At 37.5% G+C, this 24930-nt stretch overlaps 3 protein-coding genes across 15 annotated transcripts in view; 2 read left to right on the top strand and 1 right to left on the bottom strand.

Moving 5' to 3' along the window:
- The first annotated feature begins 56 nt into the window (after positions 1-56).
- Positions 57-8165, top strand: LOC112056341 (uncharacterized). Of its 2 annotated transcripts, XR_008250863.1 has the most exons (3): positions 57-356; positions 444-6979; positions 7063-8165. XR_008250863.1 is itself a non-coding variant. In XM_024096758.2 (2 exons), exons 1-2 carry the CDS (start codon positions 173-175, stop codon positions 887-889), a joined length of 630 nt encoding a protein of 209 aa, XP_023952526.1. In that variant the 5' UTR covers positions 65-172; the 3' UTR covers positions 890-1179. The 2 variants fall into 2 exon arrangements, 1 of the variants encoding a protein (XP_023952526.1); XM_024096758.2 differs by lacking the exon at positions 7063-8165 and having other exon boundaries at positions 65-356; positions 444-1179.
- Positions 8166-9048: 883 nt separating this feature from the next.
- LOC112056349 (transmembrane emp24 domain-containing protein 5) lies at positions 9049-12945 on the top strand. The gene is made up of 4 exons (XM_024096770.2): positions 9049-9309; positions 9835-10098; positions 10619-10737; positions 11496-12945. Exons 1-4 carry the CDS (start codon positions 9097-9099, stop codon positions 11602-11604), a joined length of 705 nt encoding a protein of 234 aa, XP_023952538.1. The 5' UTR covers positions 9049-9096; the 3' UTR covers positions 11605-12945.
- A 2305-nt stretch (positions 12946-15250) lies between these two features.
- LOC112056339 (rho guanine nucleotide exchange factor 15) overlaps positions 15251-24930 on the bottom strand; it is a 123151-nt gene continuing 113471 nt past the window's right edge. For all 12 annotated transcript variants that reach the window (XM_052881760.1, XM_052881765.1, XM_052881770.1 and 9 more), the window contains 9 exons: positions 22858-23041; positions 22219-22401; positions 21831-22035; positions 21204-21372; positions 20460-20599; positions 19466-19615; positions 18811-18946; positions 18291-18492; positions 15251-17796 (listed from right to left, as the gene is read on the bottom strand). In XM_052881760.1, coding sequence (XP_052737720.1) covers positions 17630-17796; positions 18291-18492; positions 18811-18946; positions 19466-19615; positions 20460-20599; positions 21204-21372; positions 21831-22035; positions 22219-22401; positions 22858-23041 — 1536 coding nt within the window. In that variant the 3' untranslated portion in view covers positions 15251-17629. The remainder of the gene's footprint in view (positions 17797-18290; positions 18493-18810; positions 18947-19465; positions 19616-20459; positions 20600-21203; positions 21373-21830; positions 22036-22218; positions 22402-22857; positions 23042-24930) is intronic.

Consider the following 24930-nt stretch of genomic DNA (forward strand, 5'->3'; position numbering starts at 1 on the left):
ATCTGTGGACGGTCTCCACCCACAGATTAAAAGATACGTATTGATCAAGACGTATCTGTGAACTGACGTTAGTTTTGACGTTTTGCTTTTGACTGTAATTTGTAAATAAAATGAAATTTATAGAAAATGTTTGTGTTTGGGAAAATTTGGAAAATAATTTAGAATTCTTAAAATGACATACTGTACCGTTCCAAAATGTAGGGAAGTTGGAGTACATAGATTTCCAAAAAATGAAAAAATATTAAAGCGTTGGTTACAGGCTTTATGTCGTGAAAAATCTTCGATAACTGTTAACTCTAGGTTGTGTGGGAAACACTTCCTTGAAAGTGATTATGAAACATACAGTAAATACACAGGTAAATAAAACTCAGTATTCATTAAATACTCTACTCATTAGACCCCATTAATAGCTATTTTATGATTTAAACTATTACTTGTTTTAGGATTTCCAAACCTACGTAAAGTATTAAAGAAAGAAGCTGTACCATCAATTTTTCCATGGTGTCCACATCTAATTTCTGACCAGCCAACAGATAGAGAGCAGAGACCAAGACACAGTGACATTAGGAAAAAACCGTGTCTTGATTCAGAGATTTCTATCCAGTCTGTTGATAGATTACCAGGAGTATCAGGAGTTAAACCAGAATACAATGTGTCACACAATTTAGACGTTTCCCAAGAAATTTTAAACCATAGTGACAGTCCAGTAAATGAATCTGATATAAAAAATAAAAGCACTCGTAGTGTTGGTACTCAAACACTCAGTATATTAAAATTATTCCCTACTGATGTATTATTTTTTGACAGTGGTAAATCCAAGATTTTGGTTTGGGGGAGGCTTGAACCTCACGAGGTTTTATCAAGAAAAAAGTGTAAAAAAGTACACTAAATTTAATTTTGCTTTTCACTCTTGAATAAATTTCTGTGAATGCTACATTGATTTTGTAAGGAGGGGGGGGGGGGGGACAAATAGCTTAGCAATCCATGGATTAACTGAGCGGGTGCTGGGTCCATCACATGGCACAGTGGGTCCCCACCAATTTTCAGTTAAATCGGTACAGCCATTCTTTAGCGGCGACTTCATAACTTTCTTCTGATACTTAAATTTTTAAACTTTTGATAACTTTTGAATGGAATGTCCGAATTGAATAATTCAAAAAGCTAAATAAAGATATTGAATTTTTTTTCAATATCTAAAAAAAAACAGGCTTGAATCTGAAGTAGTTTATTTTGATAAGAAATCAAATAACGAACCTTTTCTAACGACTGCATTTCCATTTTTTCTTTAAATATAAGAACACTTATTGTGTCATGACTTTAATAGTTAGCAATATGCTGTCGCGACACTTTGAAGAAAATGCAGTGCATGTGATGTAAAGAATATTATAGGTAAAATTTTTACACCTTGGAGTTTTATTAAGGATCCCTAATATTTTTGAAAATATAATATAGCCTATAGCACTCAGGGATAGTGTAGCTTGGTAATAATGAAAGAATTTTTCAAATTGGTTCAGTAGTTTCAAAGTCTATTCATTATATCTTTCCTCTCTCTCTCTTCAAAAAACGACAGACTTTTTTGTTGGTGATTTTGGGTGCGAAACAGGTCCATAGTCTAAATAGTCAAAGGTACCAATGAATTTATACTAAAAGGAGAAGTGAATCTACATACACAAAAAAGTTGTACATTGCAGCGACACGATTTCCGCATACGGAATATTTTAGAACTAATGTCAGCTGCATTTTTATATGGAGACTTGCGATTTAAAAAAATGTATTTTCGTCGAGATACAATAAAACACTTACTAACTTTTTGTCATGTATATAATCTACATAAATTCTGTGTCTTTTCTAAACTTTAGTTGAATTAGGTAGGTAGTTGAATAATTACACTTTACAACTGTCATGTCTTGCTACCTAGCTCAATAAACGTTATCTAAATTATAAATCGTATTATTTAAACATAATAGTGGCGACGAGACGAAAATTTAGTGAAAATGGATCATAAAGCAGTGAAGTTTGGTGAATTTAATCCAAAAATCGACATATGGGACAATTACATTGACCGGTTAAAGTTTTGTTTCGAGGCAAATGGCATCATGTTGGATGGCGCCAAACGAGCGAATTTCTTTACTGTGTGTGGAGCGGAAGTTTTTGAGACGTTTTTGGCGTTAATTACACCAAGAAAACCGAGTGATGTGACATTTGTTGAAATAGAAACAATCTTAACAAAACATTATAGTCCTAAACCAAATGAAATTTCCGTGTCATACAAATTCTATACACGTAACCAAAATACAAATGAAACTGCGTCAGATTACATTGCACAATTGCGAAAAATTAGCTCCAAGTGTAATTTTATGGACCTAGAACGAATGTTACGTGATCGGCTCGTCTGTGGCATGAAAGATCGCGGCCTACAGTACGATCTTTTGAAAAAAGATAACCTACGTTATCAAGATGTTATAGATGCTATGTTAGCCGCCGAAACTGCGGGAAAAGATTGTCACATGATTCAATCTTCTGTCAATATAGAAAGCAGTAACACAAGTACAAACAATACATCTATAAGTTCACCAGTAGAAGCCATGGATGTAAATGCTGTACAGCCCAGGGCTAGCTCGCGTTTATGTTACCGGTGTGGTGATTGTCATGGTGGTGAATGCAGATTTATTAACGCTGTTTGCCGATTCTGTTCTAAAAAAGGACACATTAAAAAAATATGCTTAGTAAAGAAAAAATCTTTTAAGAAGAATATAAATTTTACTGAGGAACCAGATATACGCTTGAATGGAATTTACAGCATTCAATCTGAGACTAAAATACTGCCTTTTGTGGTCGAATTGTTATTGGAAGACATCCCTGTGGTATTGCAAGTAGATACAGGAGCGAGTTTTTCATTGGTAAATGAATACACTTGGAAGAAGATAAAATATCAAAACAAACAGATTACTCTTCGACCAGTGTCACTTACTCTACGCACGTGGACAAACACACCAGTGATTTTACTTGGTCAAACAACACTTCATGTTCAGTATAGAAATCTAAAATGTAACCTAAATGTAATCATAGCAAAAGGATGTGGTCCTAATCTTCTAGGACGGGACTGGTTGAACCCGCTGAACATAACATTGAACATTAATTGTATATCAAGCAGTGATCTTGTAAACATTGACAAGACTATTTCAAAATATAGTGAAATCTTTGAGGACGAGCTGGGTACATTTACTGGTGACCCTGTTACAATACATCTTAAACAAAATGCTACACCTAGATTTCTGAAAGCTCGTCTAGTACCATATGCCATCAAAGCTAGAGTAGAGCAAGAAATTGACCGGCTAGTGGCAGAGGGGGTACTACAACCCTTATCTTTTTCTGAGTGGGCAACACCTGTTGTGCCAATAATAAAGAAGTCAGGGGATATCCGGCTATGTGGAGATTACCGTAGTACTGTCAATCAAGCTACTGAATCGGATACTTTTCCTATGCCGACAGCCAATGAGGTATTTGCTACAGTGGCAGGTGCAAAGTTTTTTACAACATTAGACCTCGATCGAGCATACACACAAGTAAAAGTTACTGAGAGTACAGCCAAAATGTTAACTTTAAATACATGCAAGGGCCTATATTCAGTTCATCGGTTACCGTTCGGAGTCAAAGCATGCCCTGGAATATTTCAGAGACTTATGACAGCATTACTGGCAGGTATCCAGGGTGTTTCAGTTTTAATTGATGATATCATAGTGAGTGGTCCTACAATACTGATTATGCAACAAAGACTTGACAATGTTTTAAAACGTATACAGAAAGCTGGATTCCATCTTAACAAGAATAAATGTAAATTTGCTCAAGAAAAAGTAGAATTTTTAGGTTTTGTGATCAATGGAGATGGTATACACCCAGCTCCAAGTAAAGTGGAAGCTATTTTAAAAACACCAGAACCTAAGAATGTACGGGAGTTGCAAGCATTTTTAGGCTTGTATAACTTTTATGAAAGGTTTATACCTCATAAGGCAACAACATTGGAGCCGTTACACAGACTACTAGATAAATCTCAAACTTGGAGATGGACCCAAAGAGAACAGGATGCATTTAATAAAGCAAAACAGTTGCTAACATTTGAAACAACATTGGTTCATTATGATTTGAATAAACATGTAATTCTAACATGTGATAGTTCAGAATATGGCGTTGGAGCAGTGCTATCACATGTTATGGACGAGGGACATGAACGGCCTATTGCAATGAGCTCTAGGACATTAAATGCACATGAGCGAAGATATTCACAGTTAGATAAAGAGGCTACTGCGATTATGTTTGGCATTAAAAAATTTCACAATTATATAGCTGGCAGACAATTTACAATAGTGACCGATCACAAGCCGTTACTAGGAATATTTGATCCTAAAAGACCTATGCCATCCATTTTATCACCTCGGCTAACAAGAATCGCTATAGCATTAACAGCACATGATTATAGTATTACATATCGACCTGGAAGTCAAATTGTCAATGCAGACAGTTTAAGTCGATGGCCGCTACCAGTCCCAGAGCAAGAAGATCAATCTTTGTGTGAAGTATTGCTAATGGCAGAAAAGGTGGAAGATTTTCCCTACACAGCTCATGAGATAGCTTCCGAAACTACAAAAGATCAGACACTTTCACGAATTGTACATTTCTTAAGATGTGGATGGCCAGGCAAAGTTACTGATAGGGATCTACGAACATATTGGTTGCACAGAACAGAGTTGTCTTTACAAGATGGATGTATATTATTAGGATGCCGCGTTGTTATACCACCATCCCTTCGACAAACCGTCCTACGCATGCTTCATACTACTCATAATGGAATTGTTCATACCAAGGCATTGGCTAGGAGTTATGTGTGGTGGCCACAATTGAGCGACGACATAAGTCGACTAGTTCAAAATTGCACTAAGTGTCTGGAAAATAGACGTATGCCTGAGAAATCGTCTCATGAATGGATTCTTCCATCAAGACCATGGTCCAGAATACATATAGATTTTGCAGGGCCATACATGAATAAAACATTTCTTATAGTAGTCGACGCTTTTTCTAAATGGCCTGAAGTTTTTATTGTAAGTAGCACAAATTCTAGAACAGTGATTGGCCATCTAAGAAATTTGTTTGCTACTCATGGTATTTGTGAAACCTTGGTCTCAGATAATGGTACTTCCTTTGTATCTCAAGAAATGAAACTATTTCTAGAATCAAATAAAATAAGACATGTGACGTCAGCACCTTACCATCCTGCCACCAATGGCTTGGCAGAGAGGATGGTACAAACTGTAAAAGACAAACTACGCAAAATACATGGACCATGGGAAGTTAAAATTCCAAATATGTTATTAGGCCTACGTGTTACACCATGTTCTTCTACAAATAAGAGTCCTTCAGAGCTTTTAATGAATAGACGCCTTCGTACTGTCATGGATACTTTGCATCCAGATAATATACAACATAGAAAAATAGAAAGTCAAGTAATAAAAAATGCACAGCAGAAAAACAGACAAAGTAATATAGGACAAAATGTAATGTATAGAAATTATATAAAAGGACCAAAATAGTTACCTGGACAAATCAAGGAAAAAGACGGTCCATCCAGCTATAAGGTACAAACAGGAGAAGGAACCGTCTTAAGACGACATATGGACCAGATTATTAAAGTAAAAGAGAGTGAGAACCTACCATCAACAAGTGGAACAAGTGGTGGAAATAATGAAATAATTGATGATACAGAGACAGGGGATGATGATAAAGCCAATCAGGAAGAAGAAAATCAGTATGAAATAGAAACAGACCCTATAATTGAAATACCGAGTGCTGAGAAATGGGAGGAGATATTAGGAATACCTAAATCAGCAGAGATTGATATACCCGGAGGAAAAATTAGAACAAAAAGAAATGTTTATCATAAAGGTCCATATTATAGGCCGAGTCGTTCTAAGGAAGATGATGGTTAAATTTATGTTTATGCTATGTATATCTTTTAAATACTTTGCTATTGTATTTGGGATTTAAATTTGTTACTTACTTATTAATTAGTAGTTAATTAGTAATATACTTGGGAGGAAGGTATGTCATGTATATAATCTACATAAATTCTGTGTCTTTTCTAAACTTTAGTTGAATTAGGTAGGTAGTTGAATAATTACACTTTACAACTGTCATGTCTTGCTACCTAGCTCAATAAACGTTATCTAAATTATAAATCGTATTATTTAAACATAATACTTTTAAAATAGTTTATCTATTGTTGTCAGGGATCGAAAACAGGATTTACTTAATTGTACCTTGGCTCTCAAATAAAATACTAAAGCAGTCCGAACTTAGCCTAATGCCTAGTTCGGACTACTTTAGCATTTTAGTCGAGTTCGAGTACGAACGATTTTTGGGCGGTAAATCGAAAAAATTTTTCGTACTCAACTAAACTAAAGTAATACTCAAAGTAGAGTACTGATACTGAAACTGAGTAGGTACATTGAATATTGCTTTGACAATATTGGTACAGAGCCGACTGAATGTAATACACGTACTTGTACCGAATCGTAAGTTAATGATGTACACCCTGTTTACTAGTTTATACGTGGTTTATACCTTTGACAAGGACAACTAATAAAAATGATCTGTGGTTTGGTGTTGAGTGTTTTTTCTTTCTTTAAATCTTTGTTTTTGGACTTTTTGGTGGTGTTTACACTTTTGACTTTACTTCATTTGACGTTTGTGCACTTTACTGTTTGTTTGGGAAAAATTGGAAAATAATTAAGAATTCTTAAAATGACATGCTGTTTCGTTCCAAAATGTAAGGAAGTTGGAGTACATCGATTTCCAAAAAATAAAAAAATATTAAAGCGTTGGTTAAAGGCTTTACGTCGTAACAAATCTTCGATATCTTTAAGCTCTAGGTTATGTGGGAAACACTTCCTTGAGAGTGATTATGAAAAATACAGTGAATGCACAGGTAAATAAAACTTAGTACCTATTCATTAAATACTCTACTTGTTAGACTCCATTAATAGCTAATTTAAACAATACTTGTTTTAGGATTACCACGTCAACGTAAAGTATTAAGGAGAGATGCTGTACCATCAATTTTTCCATGGCGTCCACATCTAGTTTCTGACAAGCCAACAGATAGGGAGAAGAGACTAAGAATCCGTAACATCAGGAAAAAACTGTGTCATGATGTAGATGACCAGTCTGTTGATATATTACCACAAGTACCAGGAGTTAAAACAGAGTACAATGTGTTATACGATTTGGACGTTTCTCAAGAAATTTTAAATCTAAATAGTGACAGTCTAAATGAATCTGATATAGAAAATAAAAGCACTTGTACTGGCACTCAAACACCCAGTTTATCAAAATTATTCTCTACTGATTTATTAATTACTGACGGTGGTGCAACCAGGATTTTGGTTTTGGGGAGGCTTGGGGCTTTACAAAGTTTTATCAAGGAAAAACTGTAAAAAAACACACTAATTTTGATTGTACTTATCACTAAATGACTCTTCTTGAATAACTTTCAAATCATGTAACAGGACAAATTCTGTACATTGAAGGTATTTCGAAAACTCTAGTGATTTAGTCTTAGTGAAACTCAAAAAATATTCTTTTGTATTTTTTGTCTGTTTGACCATATTTTTGTTGAATGGGCTGAAACTTGTTCAAATGAAACTTGGCAAGATTTGAGACAATAGAAGAAGGTCATAGGATTATGAGAGACTGACTAGATTTTAGAGGTGAAGTAGAAAGGGCAGTTGAAAGTTAAATACTAAAATATATAGATCAATTATGAAAAGATGTTTTATTTTAAGCCCAATAAATATCTAAAATAAAATGAAATGAAATTTATATGGATGTCTTTCCTATTTCTACATTTTCTTGAGACATCACTTATGGTTATAAGCAGTAAAAAGCGTTAGCTTTTGGGGTGGCCGCTCACTGTCAATTTTTAATTGCTGACTATCGAACAACTAAATTGCAAATCCAACTTTTCAGTTGTGTGCATTTTAAGAAATTAAATATCACGTGTCTCAATCGGTGAAGGAAAACATCGTGAGGAAACCTGCATACCAGAGAATTATCTTCATTCTCTGCGTGTGTGAAGTCTGCCAATCCGCATTGGGCCAGCGTGGTGGACTATTGGCCTAACCCCTCTCATTCTGAGAGGAGACTCGAGCTCAGCAGTGAGCCGAATATGGGTTGATGACGAAATTGCAAATGCTTACAATTTAATTAAGACAACTTTTGAATATGTATACTGAAGGGTAGTGGTTCCAAAAGTTGGATGGCCCCCAATAAACTTTTGAAAAGATAAACTTTTGTGCTAAAATCCCGAAAATAAAATAAACTACGCTACTTAAGCGGGAGTTGATATTTATGCGAACTTGTATGTAAAAAAATCATAACTATTTGGTATTTTTCAATAAAATAAAAACTATATCTGTTTATATAAAAGCTCTAGTGTAATGAAGTTTCAAGTGATTTTGCGTATAGTAACATTCTCCATTAAAATAGGCCTGAAGTATTTGTTTACAAGGAAAAGCTAGGATTACTTAAAACATAATTATAGGTTATTACGGCTATTAGTACCTAGGTATAAAAATAGGTAATTTAAGTAGGTAATAATGCTTATAATGCATGATTGGATGTGAAAATTGACAATATTATATGAAATTAATATAAAACATTGAAAATTTGAAACATTGAAAAATTTCAAAATAAAAATTGCTTTTTTTAAAACTCCCGCTATAAAGCACCACAGATCAAAGTATAAAAAAGGCACCAGCTAGTGGTGCCATCTGCGGTTAGCTTTCATCGGCCAACCCCAGTCCCCACTACAAAAGAATCTTTGACTATTTATTTATTTAACATACATACTCTTGAAAGCTATTTCTTACAACGTATCTATGAGTTATTTAGATTATATGAATTTATGATTTTTCAATATCTAAATAAAAAAATTGAAAATTCTAAACGTACATTGGAATTTAAAAGGCAATGAGAAAACGTCACAATTGACACTTGACACCGGTGTGACAATTCATTTCTCTTTCACTCATTTCAGTTTTAAAAATGGCTCAAAAGACGTGGCATACACTTACAATAATAACACTAATATTTACAATTTTATCAATCGTCGGCGAGTCTACCTCGACCACAGCAGCACCATGGTACGAGAACCTACCGGCAGTGACTATGGACTACAAAGTGCACATCGATCCCGGCAAAGAGGATTGCTATTACCAATACGTCCAGCCGGGTGCTACATTTTACGCAAGCTACCAAGTAATTAGCTCTTTTCTAGTGATCAAAACATATGGCTTCAAATATAACACCTTTCCACATATTAAACTGAACTTTTCATTAGCTTTCTTATTTATTATTTTAGTCCTGGAGCTTGTGAAAGTTTTGATACAATATACCTGTTGTATATGTGGTTTTGTGTTGTAGCTAATTGAATTAAAATATTTTTTATCAATTATAGGTTACATTATCTACAATATCATTTATAAAATTTTATAAAGTTATATAGTTATCATGTTTTATTATTCAATATTATTAATTATCACTAAACTAAAACTTCCGGTATAATGTCGTGTAGAAACCGAAAGGGGTGTAGATTTCATCCTACTACTAATAAGTTAGCCCGCTTCCATCTTAAATTGCATCATCACTTACCATCAGGTGAGATTGTAGTCAAGGGCCAGGCTAGGGACTTGTAGAGAATAAAATAAAATCCACATATTAATTAGCATTAGTTAAATTAAATCCTGTTATGTTGATCACATGTAAGCTGGATTTTTTTTATAGGTGTTGAAAGGGGGTGATGGGATGTGTGGATTTGCTGTACGACATCCCAATGGGCAGCTGGTACACCCCTACGAGTGGAGGCAAAGCGCTGAGTACGCAGACCAGACCAGTACAGGGGGATATTACGCAGTCTGCATTGACAACCAGTTCTCTCGGTTTGCATCCAAACTAGTCAACTTATATTTATCTGTGATCAGATATGATATGTGGGAGAAATATGCAAAGGAAGTGGAAGAACTTGATATGAATATTAAAAATTTTACAGTGAGTATATTTATATACATTGCTATAAACAAAGCTACATGATGTTGATTTTAAGTACCAAAAAAATCTCATTTCAACAAAAGTTTTTGTAATGGACAATAAAAAAGTGTTCAAATACAACAAATGCATTCCCAAGTATATGTCCACATGACAGCAGTTTTAAAATACAACGCTTTTTTAAACAGTTTGAACAGAACATTTTCAATTTTGGATGTTGGAAATAGACCTTTATTTAACTTCATGCTATATTTGTTCACTTTTTTAATGTCTTTAAAAAAACTCTTGTAAATGAGCGCTAAGAGACATGTTATAATTTAATGTGTTTTTTATAAATTAAGCTTAACTTGGAGCTCTACATTTTCTGCGTTTCAAATTACAATGGTCCATAATTTATGCTTAAAAAAATGTAGCTTTCTCTTTTTTACTTTCACAATTTGAATCATAAAACCAATAATTTTAGGAAAATAGTGTTTAGGTGGCCAATTGGTTACATAATAACAGTTTTAATGTGTTATTTCAGAGTTCTATTCAATTTGTGGAGCGCAATGTCAATGACATTCTGCAGTACCAATATCACTCGAGAGCAAGAGAATCTCGAGACTACAACTTGCTTATGGACAATAACACTTACATACTGAGGTGACACTATATTTTGTCTTTACCTTGATTATGCATTAAGCTTACACTACTTACTTGTATTTCAACACTAGCGGACGCCCGCGACTTCATCTGCCCTTAGATCTCCTTAATCCAGTGCTCTTTCAAAATCTATTCTTAGCGGATGTCTACTAACTGTAAACCTTGCTAAATTTCATCTTTGTTTGTCAAATGGTTTTTGAGATTTTGTGATGACCTTTCACATTTACTACTAGCGGACTCTCATGACTTTGTCTGCGTGGAATTCAGTTTTTCACAAATCCCATAGGAACCATTGATTTTTTCGGTATGGAAAGTAGCCTATGTGTTAATCCAGGGTATTATCTATCTTCATTTCAAATTTCAGCTAAATTGGTTCAGTAGTTGAGGCGTTAAAGAGCAACAAACATCCATACAAACTTTCGTGTTTATAATATTAGTAGGATGAAGACATATTAAACAAATTTTTTAATTGCTCATAACAAGTGTTGTCTAGCAATTTAGTACTTAATTTGGTGTTTATTTCAATTTCAATTTCATTATAAATATGTTGTGAAAGTAATTGATGAGCACATGATTTAAAAATCAACCATCAAAATATTCAAATGATAATACTATTTTTAACCTATTCATAATTTACATCAGTAAGAAATATATACAAGTATAAACATGTGTAATTTAAATATATTTTCTTGAACAGACTTATTGGATTTAGAGAGGCTTTAGTTTCTTTAGTAAAACCTTGTTTTATTTGTTTCTAGGTGGTCTTTCATTCAAATAATAGCAATAGCAGCGACAGGTACACTGCAAGTGTATTTTGTAAGAAAACTCTTTGAAGTTAAGGACAACTCGTCAAAAACAAGAATTTGATTCTCCAACAGGCACAAAAGTACACATTGTTAACTTATGACTGAATTACTCATTCCCTCGTTTATTGTTTTACTGTCTTTATTTTATTTTATTTGATCTCTATTTTTTTAATTCACATGATTATTTTGAATGTATCAGCATGACCTTATTCTTGAATATGTGTTTACATAATACATAGATCAACAAGTTGTGTCAGCTCTTTAGAATTGGTTCCTTTTATATTTTTTAAATTTAACTAGTCTCTGAGCTCAAAAATTTAGTATTAATTAACTATGTATTATGAATTGTATGTTCCCAGTAAAAGCATTAATTGCAGTGAGATGTTATTACCTCTAGAAGCTATCTTGGGCCTGAGTTTACATTAAACAGCTTCAAACTACAAGAGGGGTCTGTTAGGCTTATCAGCTAGCATTTGAAAATAAATTGATATTTACTATCTCAATCAGTCTCACACTGATTAAAGCTCATCAGCAAACATTGGGCAATAAAATTATGTTTGCTATCTCATTCAAAGTCTCAGACATTATTTTAAAGCGTGTTCTCTTCATATACCTAATTAGTAATGCAAACAGAATTTTCAGTTAGGTAGATAGATAGCAGTCCTACAAATTTATTTAAAATATATAGTTTGTTTTCACAAGCTAAGCTAAACTCATTGCTAGATTACATATAGCTGAAAACAGCTGTTTGTAATAGACATTTCCTTTATGTATTTCTCTAGATGTAATTACCTATCACGGTTTAATCCTTTATTTTGGGAACAAAATCGAAATTGAAACAGATTTGTTGGTTTAAATTCAAAGGTAAAGGCATGCTGGTATAAAAAAGGAATCCTGTACATTTTTTTATACTTTTCTACTTAAATATTAATATTAAGTCATGCTTAGCATATCTAATTTAATATTTCCGCTGTTTAGTTATAATCACCTAATAGTATTGTGTTCATAAAATTTTGCTACATTTTTATGTTTTTGATATTTGTTTTTAGTTGTATTTTAATTAGCTGTTGTAACATTATTCCAGAAATTATTAATTGTAATTTATAATTATTTTTTCTATTGAATTTAAGTATAAGGATAAAGAGATTATATTCCATAGTTTTATACAATTATTAAAATAAAATTGCCTTAGGATGACGATGAAATATTAAAGTGATTAATCAAAAAAATATCTATTTTTATTATAAAATACAATTTTTTTTATAAAATAAAACAGTGTTATAAGTTATGTTTAATCTAACAGTGAAAATTGCATGAAAATCGGTTATTTTGCTTTGCTGATTGATGATTTGCAATGCTGATAAGCTGTGACGTTTATAATAGATTAAACATGTACATACTATATTGTTGAAAGTGCAATTTAATTGAAATCCTTTGAAAAATACCGTTAGAGATAAGATAGATAGAGATTTTCACTTTCAAAATCTCTCACACTCGCAGACATAATCAACTTTGAAGCTACCATTTCAACATTAAAGAGTTGGACAGGTACAAGTCTCTGGACTTCATAAATCTGTTACTGTGGCCAAAACCGTGGCCGCCGCTGTTTCAACGGCCTCGGTGGATTTACAAGACGGAGGTCCTGGGTTCGATCCCGGCTGGGCATATTGAGATTTTCTTAATTAGTCTAGGTCTGGCTGGTGGGAGGCTTCGGCCGTGGCTAGTTACCACCCTACTGGCATAGACGTACGGCCAAGCGATTTAGCGTTCCGGAACGATGTCGTGTAGAAACCAAAATGGGTGTGGATTTTCATCCTAAGCCTAACAAGGAGAGGCTTCCGGTTAATCAGGTGAGATTGCAGACAAGGGCTAAACTGTAAAGAATAAAAAAAACCACTGGTATAGTATGCGCATTATCATCTGAGTCGTCCGGTCATAAAAGTCAAAAAAGATAGGAATGTGCAGCGCGCCTACCTGCGCACCCTAATTATCGATAAACGGCTACCTGCGCACGTGCTAATGATGAGTCAATAATGATTTGGACGATTCTGATTGGTCGGTTTCTAATGTAATTGCATTGCGTATTTTTTTTGCTATAAATGTGTTTACTGCAATTAAATAAATACATTCATGTGTTACTCGTTGCGCACTATGGATACTAATATATAATAAATTTGGCAGAAGACGAAGATTCTGATGATGAAGACTCAGATGAAGATTAATTTTATTTAGTTAATAATTATATAATATGAAATATGTATTATATTAAATCAAATATTGTTAATTTTTTTAATTTTGTGAACAAGATACGATAATAAACTTTACTTATCGATAATATGTCTTTCATTGTTACACCCTTCACTAGACGGCTCCATAAGACCCATAAGTGCAAGCGAGATAGATATAGAGAAATGATTTATGGCCCTAAGACTCAGTTGTTAATGCTATTAGTATAGTGGCAGTGGTGGCTTAGATTCACTCTCTTCATAAAAATGCCCCAGGTGTAAAGAATTAGGAAACATTCACTTTGGGAGAGAGTTCCATACCCCTATAGCTATGCGGATAAGAAAGTAAATCGCTGCGTAATAGTTCTAGGGATGAAAACCTACCCTGTGTCTTGTAGTGCGATGGTAAATTGGTGTAAGCTGATACATTTTACATCAAAATTCAAAATGGTATATTCTACTAGCTGACGCCGCGTGCTTGGGGCCGTGGGATTTATATTGTAGGAAATTAAATACTGTAGTCTGAGACGGATATGACGTCGCTCGATCTCGTGTTGGCTCGTGCAGACGCTAGGTGGCGTGACTTGTTTCCGTAAAGAGTAGGAGTTAGAGAGGCGTAGCGAAAGTTGGCGGGAACGACTTGCGATATAAGGCGCTCGTCGTTCGGTGGATAGGCTTTGGCGTTTGAGCCGTCCGCATTTCTTGTTGTGTATTTCTTTAGGAGCTACTTGGAGAGTGACTTGAGTGGAAAAGGGGAGTGTTAGTCAACTGTCAGAGACGTCTAACCCTACACACAACGTTCACAAGTGCGTGACTCCACTCAAGGTCATTCTCTGCCATTCTAAAGAGTCTTATTTTGGTTACAGTTCGATTTGTTAATTAAGTTGTCCTGACAAATATTGCGAAAATTTGTGCGACATTGGCTTTTTTATAACCACTTTTTAAGCTCCTACTAAAAATAGCCTATAGAGTTCCTCGATAGATGGGCTATCTAACATTGAAAGAATTTTTCAAATTGGATCGGTTCTTGAGATTAGCGCGTTCAAGCAAAAAAACTCTTCAGCTTTATAAAAGCCGATTATCACGAGACATGTAGGTATCTAAGGTCGTTTTAGATCTTAGCTTTTGATTTCGTTAACTATTGTCAGCTCTAATGTTATATAGCAAAAATTCATTAAATCTAATAATATACCAGAATAACTAAAGTTAAGTGCGATACTTGTACGAGAACCAATGAAACGTTTTGCAATGGGGTGATCGGCTATCTTTAATGATTTCAGATAGTGTGGTGTGTGTCAAGGTGGTATGACCGATCCGGACCTTTTTATTATTTTCAACGACTTTATTGAAGAACTTAGAAGCTCTAACTACATTAGATTGTCTTATAGGTACCTAAACAAATATTATTGTTTGATACACACCGTTCTTTAGTTCCCTGATTGATGAATTGTATGGGTAAAAATCAGTAAATAATAAGACTGCTTTATATTGTAAAATTATATTTCACGGTCATTCTCTTAAACTGATCGGAATAAAATCTTAAATATAGTATTATGTCTAGGTATTAGATTCAAAATAATAATTTAATTTCTACATACAAATTTCTCGGGACAATATCGAGGCTCATTTTTTATATTATAGATATAGATGTTATTAACAAAACACTTTGAAAGCAAAACATTAACTTAAAACTAAAAGTTCAATTGAAAAACGGAATGTTTATGGAATAAATATCGTATTTTTTTTCAAAATCTCTGTATTTTAGATTCACTTGCCCTCTAAATGACTAGGTAATTTTAAACATCAGACAAGTTTTCCAATTAAAACTTAAAATTTATACATTTATCTAATTTTAATAAACTGTGATGCATAACGATCATCCATTATTCAATAAATATTAATGGACAATCCGTTTATAATTAAAATACAAAAAGGATAATCTAAAAATTAGGTAAGAAGGTATATTTTTTTAGAATATTTTTAAAATAAACACTTAATAGTATAGATAATTTGTCAAACAATATCTGTACAATACATTTCTGTGAATCTCATACGTAACTGTACATGTCACAAACATAATACTTACGAATACATAAACATTAGAACACTTATTCTATAGTAGCGCTTGATCCAAATAGCTGTCTAGAAAACTTAAATATACCAAATAGTGTGTACATAGCGGTCCAATAAACGCACAAAGTAGACCTAAATAGACCTACAACTGATGGTTGTCCAACGGTCCTAAGTAGAGCAACGACCGTTGGTTATCCAACGGTATATTCCTAAATAGGCCAACAACTGATGGTTGTCCAACAGCAAATTCCCAAGTAGACTAACGATTGTTGGTTGTCCAACGGTAAATTCCTAAGTAGACCAACGAATGTTGGTTGTCCAACGGTAAATTCCTAAGTTGTCAACGACTGATAGTTGCCCAACAGCAAAATCCCAAATAGACAAACGACTATTGGTTGTCCAACGGCAAATTTCCAAGTTGAGCAATGACTGTTGGTTGTCCAACGGTCCTAAGTAGAGCAATGACTGTTGGTTGTCCAACGGTCCTAAGTAGAGCAACGACTGTTGGTTGTCCAACGGTAAATTCCCGAGTAGAGCAATGACTGTTGGTTGTCCAACGGTTCTAAGTAAAGCAACGACTGTTGGTTGTCCAACGGTCTTAAGTAAAACGACGACTGTTGGTTGTCCTACGGTAAATTAGCGATCGTTGGAATGTAGGTACACACCAGTCCAATGAACGTAGGCATATCTCGCACACAATCAAATAAAATACATAATATAATAATACAAAATACAGATATCACTGATCTTTATACAAGGTGACCTATATTTAACACACTGTCCTCATAAAAAATGGTTGTTATATCATAAAATGGAGCACCATTTTGGAGATTTACAAATTTGGGGATTATAGGTAATGGCTTTTAAATACACATCCTGTCCAGTGGGTAACGCCAGCCACACACGGTCAAGCCGTCGAGTATTCAATGCTGCCGTGAAAAAAATGGTAAAATAGGTATAGTTTCAATATTTTTTCTCTTGATAGTGTGTGGCTAGATATATGAGGTCAGTATGTAATATACATTTTTAGTACAAAGTAAAAGTTTAAGTAAAATAGGTACATTTCGTATATAAACATTTAAAAAAAGCACCGATTTAAACACTTATTAAATCATTCATATCTTTGCAACCTTAATAACTAGAAAGGCAATGTCTGGACGGACATTTTTACTGTTTCAATATTTCATTATTTTTTTTTAAATATCACTGTGTACATTTTGATATGTATACATTGAAGACATAAGATTCAGTTTTGATTGTGTTGTGTTGTCAGTGCGAAATTTTGTAGACTTTCATATAAAATGTATGGTTTAAAGTGGCTTTCTAATTTCTCTGGAGAAAGCTTGTGTCTTAAGATGGCGTCGATGACCTTTGATTATGACGAGTATCAGATACCTACAGAAAATAATTAGTTCAGTTGTATACTGTTTCAGAAAGTCCTCAAATTATTACTCTTGTATAAGGGTCTGAATCACTTTGTCAGCTTAAGAGTAAAAAATCAATCCAAGTTCCAAAGAGTTTTCAAGTTCTTTTCTGAGTCATAAAAGATATCTAGATCTAATGATAATTTCTGATATTTTTCAAGCGGTAGGTAGGTATAGTTCAATCTCACTATTCGTTCTATGAGGTTGTATTGCTACAGCAGCGTGACGTCAGACGGGCTTGCGGCGCTGGCCGAGGTAGGTGGCGGAGAGCGCCAGTAGGCGGTACCGCTGGCGCAGGTTGCGCGCGCGCACGTGCGGGGACGCGATTTCCGCCGTGTACGCGCCGGGGAGCAGCAGCGTGACGTCAGACGGGCTTGCGGCGCTGGCCGAGGTAGGTGGCGGAGAGCGCCAGCAGGCGGTACCGCTGGCGCAGGTTGCGCGCGCGCACGTGCGGGGACGCGATCTCCGCCGTGTACGCACCGGGGAACCAGCCCGCCTCGCCGTCGCGCGTGCGCTCGCCGTAGTACCAGCCTGAGCCATACATAGTTATATTAGCTAAAACTCAAGGTCACAAAGGTCAAACTCACGGATATAAAAATGAAGAGCGTGTTTTAGACCACACGACTAAAGTAAAACTTCTTTCAAAGCGCCTTCTATGAGCCTCAGGCAGAACTGCACCGCTACAGGTTTTGGAGGTGATGTTGAGGATGTTTCATCGGGACACATACGGTGGAGCAATAGATGGTGTTTCAAAAGAACTTTGATTCGATCAATTTTTGTACACCTCAATGATGTGTGGGTCTTCTCCACGAGACACCTGCGGACAGTCCCAGCCGCGTACAGCGTCTGTGCCTGCGGGGGGACAGTGTCGTACCTTCGCTCGTCTTCCTGGTGACGTTGACGATGTCGCCCTCGGCCAGCGCCAGCTCGTCGGACTGCGCGGGAGCGTACGCGTACAGCGCCGCCACCTGCGGACAGTCCCAGCCGCGTACAGCGTCTGTGCCTGCGGGGGGACAGTGTCGTACCTTCGCTCGTCTTCCTGGTGACGTTGACGATGTCGCCCTCGGCCAGCGCCAGCTCGTCGGGCTGCGCGGGCGCGTACGCGTACAGCGCCGCCACCTGCGGACAATCCCAGCCCGCGTACAGCGTCTCGCCCGCGTCCGCCGCCGGCGGCGCCAGCGCCTCCGACCAGCGCCGCGCGTCCGTCTCCGTCGGACACGACATCAGCTGGAACGAGATGGACTTCATTAAGTTATGTAAGTCTTTAAGTTGATGTGCACTGCAAGGATATCTGCACGTTTCCCTCACAGATTTTGAGAAACAAAATCCCACCACCAAACCAGAATATCACTTTGCAGCAAAAATTACTATGGAACAGGAACAGCCCGTAGGCTGAAGGATAATATAGGCAACCACATTATTCTTCAGCGCATGTTCTCTATTGATGGCAGGTACCTATAAGCATGACAATACTTCAACAGCCGAGTTCTTTCACAAGATACTTGATCATTGACCTCTGATTATTTGTGTCTGAAGCTGACTCACCATCTCGACCGTCCTCCCCTCGTGGTTCTCGAGCAGCGTGAGCAGCAGCGTGTGCTTGGCGCCCGCCGCCGCGTCGCTGGAGCACACCTCCACCAGCGAGCGCGGGCAGTGGTCCACCGCCACGAAGCACTCCTCCCTGGACAGTCACAAACAGGGCTGAAACATCTTACAACTAAACTCCCCCATAGCCTTTAACGTGTTTATGCCAATTACATTTTTTAAACGGTTATACACGCTAACATATAACTCCCTTCCGAGTTCTCGAGACGGAATATCTCTGCGCGATCGAGTCAGAATAAAAACTGAAAGATCCGCAGAATATATAAAGTTGCCGATAGAACTCAACAATTCACAAAGCTTACATGGCAATTTGCGGAGCACATTCGAATAACCTATGGACGTTGGGCTTTAAACAGCACAGTGTTGCCTAATCCCTTTCTTACACTAAAGTCGTAGGCAACGCAAGATCATGTAATCGGAATTCTCTACAAAAGCCTGTTCATCTGCTGATCATGATGAAGCGACTCGTTGTTATTACCTAGAGTAAATAGAAAGAGGCTTTTTATAGTAACTTACAAACAGAACATTCTGAATAGCTTTTGATCAATATCTCCGATAAATTCAAGATCAGCACACTTGTCAGAAGATATCTTACCCCTTCTTCTTGGTGATGACGAGATGGTCGTTGAAAAGGAACAGGTGCAGCGGAACTTTGTGGAACTTCTTGCCGAATGTCAGCTTCAGTTCATCAGTCTTCCACAGCAGCTGCGTCATCTCGCCCGAGCGCACGAGCCAGCGGATCGGTCTGAAAGAGACAGGATGTAGAGGTGATCGTAAACGTTGAGGGAGCTTGCGCACTTGGCTGCCACAACCACCACCACGACCAATAGCCGTAACGACACCGTATAATTTCAAGTGGCTAACTAAAGAAATCATAAATAACATCGCGCACTAGTCCGAATATCGGGCAGGCACAATTGATCGATGCTACCAAGCTACGTTTGGTTTGCCATAATAATAAATAATAAATAAATATACTTAAACAATACACATCACTATCTAGCCCCAAAGTAAGCATACAGAGTAGCTTGTGTTATGGGTGCTAAGATAGTTGATATTATAATATACAATTATATACTATATATAAATACTTATATAATGTATAAATACACACAGACACTGGAAAACACCCATGCTCATCACACAAATATTTTCCAGTTGTGGGAATCGAACCCACGGCCGTGGATGCAGAAGGCAGGGTCACTACCCACTGCGCCACGCGGCCGGCCATGAGCGACCGTACTAGCTTTGTAGTCGTGGTCGTGGCCGCAAATCTGGCTACAGCCCACAGTCCAACCATGGCCAAATACTAGTCGTCATGGTCAAAATAATAATGGAACGGAGCCAATCTTATCTCTACATCCTCTATCAGGAAATTAAATTAAATGTTAAAATAGACTGATAGTGATGACTCAAAGTAATAAAGAGTGGGAAGCAAGCCAACCGTCACCTGGCGGCAATCAGTATTGCAGGGGAAATCTAGTCAGTCGCGATCACAACAGATCGAAAGCGGTTAACGTGATACGGGGATCTCTTGAAGACCTGCAGAGCCGCTACATGTAGAAAAATCTGAAGAAGAAGAATCCTACCGTCGGTCTCGTCTAGACAGCGCAGGTCCCAAGTCGGGCGCGTGTCGCAGCGCGGGCGGCACGTGGATGTCGCACGACACGCGCCACAGCTCCTCCACTCGCTCCGTGTTGCGCGCACCCTCGTTACATTGGGACACAAACTGGAAATACACAAGAAAATATATTTCATTTTGGGAGTCTTGTCCAAAAAACAGGACCGTCTCATTATGCTCCACGGAAGTGATAAACCTGCTGTCGTATGCCTGAGAGAAAGGGACGCCAGAAAGAGTGGCGCCGTAACACATTACGTTACGAAGCGAATTACCCTCCCATAAGAAGTTATCACTTCAAAAACTGGCTTGGTTATGATTGGCGTTTTCGAGCAAGTATTGGGTTTTCCTAAAGTCTACCCATTTAATCATGCATTGAAAGCATTTCACGATTATATAGCTACTCGTACATTCACATAGTTTTTAGGGAGGTGGACCACAGCAACTTTTGTACCGATTTAGTAACGCTTTCTTTCATCACGCTATCTTGGGTCGCTGCTTTAAGCCGTTTGTTGGATTTTTCAGTTTAAACGAAAACTAACCGTTATAAATTGCAGTGCACGCCCTAAGTTAGTAGGTTTGGCACAATCGTCACAAAGCAAAACGTTCCACAGCACCACATCATAACTCTAAAGCAGCAATAAATTACAGAGAACCTATTTGTGAGCCAGGATTTGGTTTGACACAAAACAAATAGCCATAAAATATATCTTACGTCGTTGAGTGTGGCCAACGCGTGCATGCATCCGTCGTACTCGTGGTCCTCTGAGGAAAGGTTTCGCAGCACCGCATCCAGCAGCAGCGGCAGGCGGGTGATCCTCTGCATCGGCAGCATGAGGAACGAGTGGAGTGAGAGACTCTGGCACGCCGGGTGACTTTCTAGCCTGGAGACAAAGGCTTGGCATAAACAACTATGAAGCGACTGGTGTATTTGTAATAGTAAGGTCGGTTTCATAACCTTCTGATAGGTGTCCAATAGATCATTCCCACGTTTTGTCTTGTGTTATTGGACCTAAAAAAAGACAGTGACAAATTTTTTCGGTAGACTTATCAGAACGTGGTGAAAGCGGCCCTAAATATTGCAAAGAATGCTGATTTTAAAATTGAAATTGTAGAGTTTCTTGTCGGTTCTTCTCAGCAGAAAGGCTCTTCGAACCTTCAAGCGCTGCATCGTGGAGCGTCTTTACCCTTAGCGGCTGGTTCTCGCAGTACTGGACGTAGGCGTGAAAGTGCCTTACCTCTTCAGCACTGCAGCGAACGTCTGTCGCTCCCGCAAGCGCTGCAGCGTTTTCATCATCAGCCGCTGGTTCTGGCAGTAATTGACGCAGTGGAAGTTCCTTACCTCTTCAGCGCTGCAGCGAACGCCGGCCGCTCCCGCAAGCGCTGCAGGGTCTTCACCATCAGCGGCTGGTTCTCGCAGTACTTGACGTAGGCGTGGAAGCGCGCATGCGCGTGGCGTTGCACGATGTCGCAGATGCCGTGCAGCAGGATGTTCTCCTGCCAGCAACGCTCCAACTCCGTCATCAGCAGTTGAGAGCATTTGCGCACTACAACAATGAAAAATATTTTATTTTATTGTTACAGATTCCATAATTATTACTTATATTAAAATTATTTACATTAAACCCTCATCAAAGTGCAAACGATGGACGCAAAGATAACACGATCCTTAAAAACCTTAAAGCAAAATTTAGCAGATTTAGAAATTTAATGTTATGGTAGAACATTACCTGGTAGTATGGTAGAGAACAGTGTCTCCCAGTCCTCGCGCGGTAGCACGAGCGGGTCGCGGAAGGCAGGGTGAGATACAAAGTGTGCTTCCAAGACACTTAGCGAGTTCAGGTACGACGCCTCTGACGTCAGCAGCTCGAACTTCGCCTCTTGCAACTTCTTCTGGGCTGGTGCCAACGAACCTGTGTCAAAGAATATCAATTTAAAAAGGCCCTTCGAGGTTGATTTGCCACGAAGAAGTGTTTGGCGATTGAGGACATGATTTCTGGGGGCTGATACACCTTGCTTAGACTATGAGAACTAAATTATTGCCCTATCTAGGTATTGTTTTATCACTATTGGCCTGTGTATCGTCCCTTTAGTATTTACGAAGCAATACTGTTTCTTTGGACCACCAAAAATAAGTTATTAGGTGGGGTATTTTTTAATATGGTTTTCTTCTGTTATCCTATACTATCCTATGAGAGTATAGAGAGTGCATTTGCGCAAATAGCTATTCTCAAATAAGAGATACACTAGCACTTACTGAGTACTGCGGAGTTGAGCACCTCGGGCACCTCGCACCACAGCGTGCGGGCGGGCCCTCGCGGCGCCACCAGCGCCATGGCGGAGGGCCCCCCTCGTACACTAGCACTTACTGAGTACTGCGGAGTTGAGCACCTCGGGCACCTCGCACCACAGCGTGCGGGCGGGCCCGCGCGGCGCCACCAGCGCCATGGCGGAGGGCCGCGACGAGGTCGTGCTGCCGCTGCCTACGGAGCCGCCGCCCCCGCCCACCTCGTACGCGTCCGAGTCGGAGTCGCCGGTCTCCCGACACGCCGACTGAAACGATAGATTTAATTATTTAAAACGTGAAACGTGTAAATGATTCACTCGGGCCCAAACACTAAAACCACATCAGACGAGACACCCTTAGAGAGTCGTTCCTCCCATCTCTTCTGCTTCTGTCTTTGGGCCCCAAATAATATGCCTAGCATTGTACCTATACGCGACTTCTTGTCAAATGTCTACTCCAAATTTTACAATAGACCGTAACAAATGCTGTGTAGGTATTGTGTAAGGTCAAGGCAGCGTCGGCAAGGTCTCGTCAGTTAGCAGGTGCAATTAACTCGGCAATTAGTGCCGCAGATAAAACTGTTTGTTTTCAACAATTGCCCAAACTAATTCAATTAACATTCACACGTGGAATGCTAAAAGTGACTGTTTTGTTTGAAAATGCCTCCAACTGTTTCCGCATATAGATAGTTAGGTGTTGATAGATAAGGTGTTTCCTTGGTGTTTTCTTTTTACCCGACTGCAAGAAGGGTTATTAGAATATTAGGCATGCTTTTTAACATGACGGATATTCCCTTTTAATCTTTCTTTTCAGGGTTCGCCATTGACAAGGTTCCTTTATAGTTTCGCAATGTCCGTCTATCCGTCCGCGCGGTTGAGGGCAGAAAACAGCCAAATTACAAACAAACAAATCTACAGAACCCTTTCCCTAACCGTGGCCGACATGTAATAGGGATGATGACAGTTTTTTAAATTGTATATAAATTAAGAGTATACTAATAGTAAAGCAATTTTGTAAAAGGAACAGGGTATCTGCGATCATTACTTTCGGAGCTACAGGGATTCAAAGAGTCAGATTTGCGGCGCTGCCGCGGATCCCTGAAAAACGCCCCATACAAAATGGCTCGAAAAAATGACGTCATAGGCAATGTAATGATCGTTAGATTTGTATGCGCGTTCAAACAAAATTACAAATATCTTTGTTATTTGTGCGTTTATCTTTATAGTTCATATATTAAAAAATGTCACATTTAATGTAAGGAAGCTAAAACTGTATGAATTTTCATCTAATTACGATAATTTTTTTTTAATAGTTTTTGAAATTTTATAATCTCATTTATTTTGCAAATATCCAGACAATCTTTGCTTTTTATGTATAAATTAGTTAACATTGACCCTATTTACCCGAATGTATCATAAAAATCAATATATTCAAACCTAGTCATCATCCCCATTGGTCGGTTTTTTTTGACTGTAAATAGAGAATTAGGACTTAGAAGTGGGAGTGGCTAAAAAAGCGGAATAAAATAGAGAACAAATTAGTGCAGGCAACGTATACTCACTTGTTTCTAAGTTGATTCAAAACAAGTATCGCTACTGGTATTTACATAATATAACTACCTATACCGAAAATTTTCTTAGAAGTCTAATCACCAAAACAAACCCGTCTTGTCACTAAAATCACATATTTCACTTACGTTATACGTAATTTCTAAAGAACAAAGTGTCTAAATCCTTTATTATACGCGTACAGTACGAATTACACCAAAAACTACACCGAATTTACGATTTATTCACATTTATTTTCTGAAAAACAAAATCACAACGAGATTAATTTGCACAGCTTAACTACGATTACGGCAATTTGACATTTCGTAACGCTAGATTGTCTATGAAAAGTAAGGATGGGTAAATAACATCGAGCGTTAACTTATCGATAAATGATAATGAATGATTCTTTAATAATTGATATGTTGTTAGTTTAAAGATGGGAAAATGAAATATTTTATAATCATTTTATTTTAAAAAATAGTTTTTTAATAAAAATGTTATACAATACATATGCTCACGTTATTCTATAGCGTAAAAGATACGAATAGTAGCATTATTCAAACACTGGTATGGATAACATTATCAAAAGTTTAAAGAAATAGGTA

Source organism: Bicyclus anynana, chromosome 5, assembly GCF_947172395.1.
Source record: "Bicyclus anynana chromosome 5, ilBicAnyn1.1, whole genome shotgun sequence".
Lineage (NCBI taxonomy): Eukaryota > Metazoa > Arthropoda > Insecta > Lepidoptera > Nymphalidae > Bicyclus > Bicyclus anynana.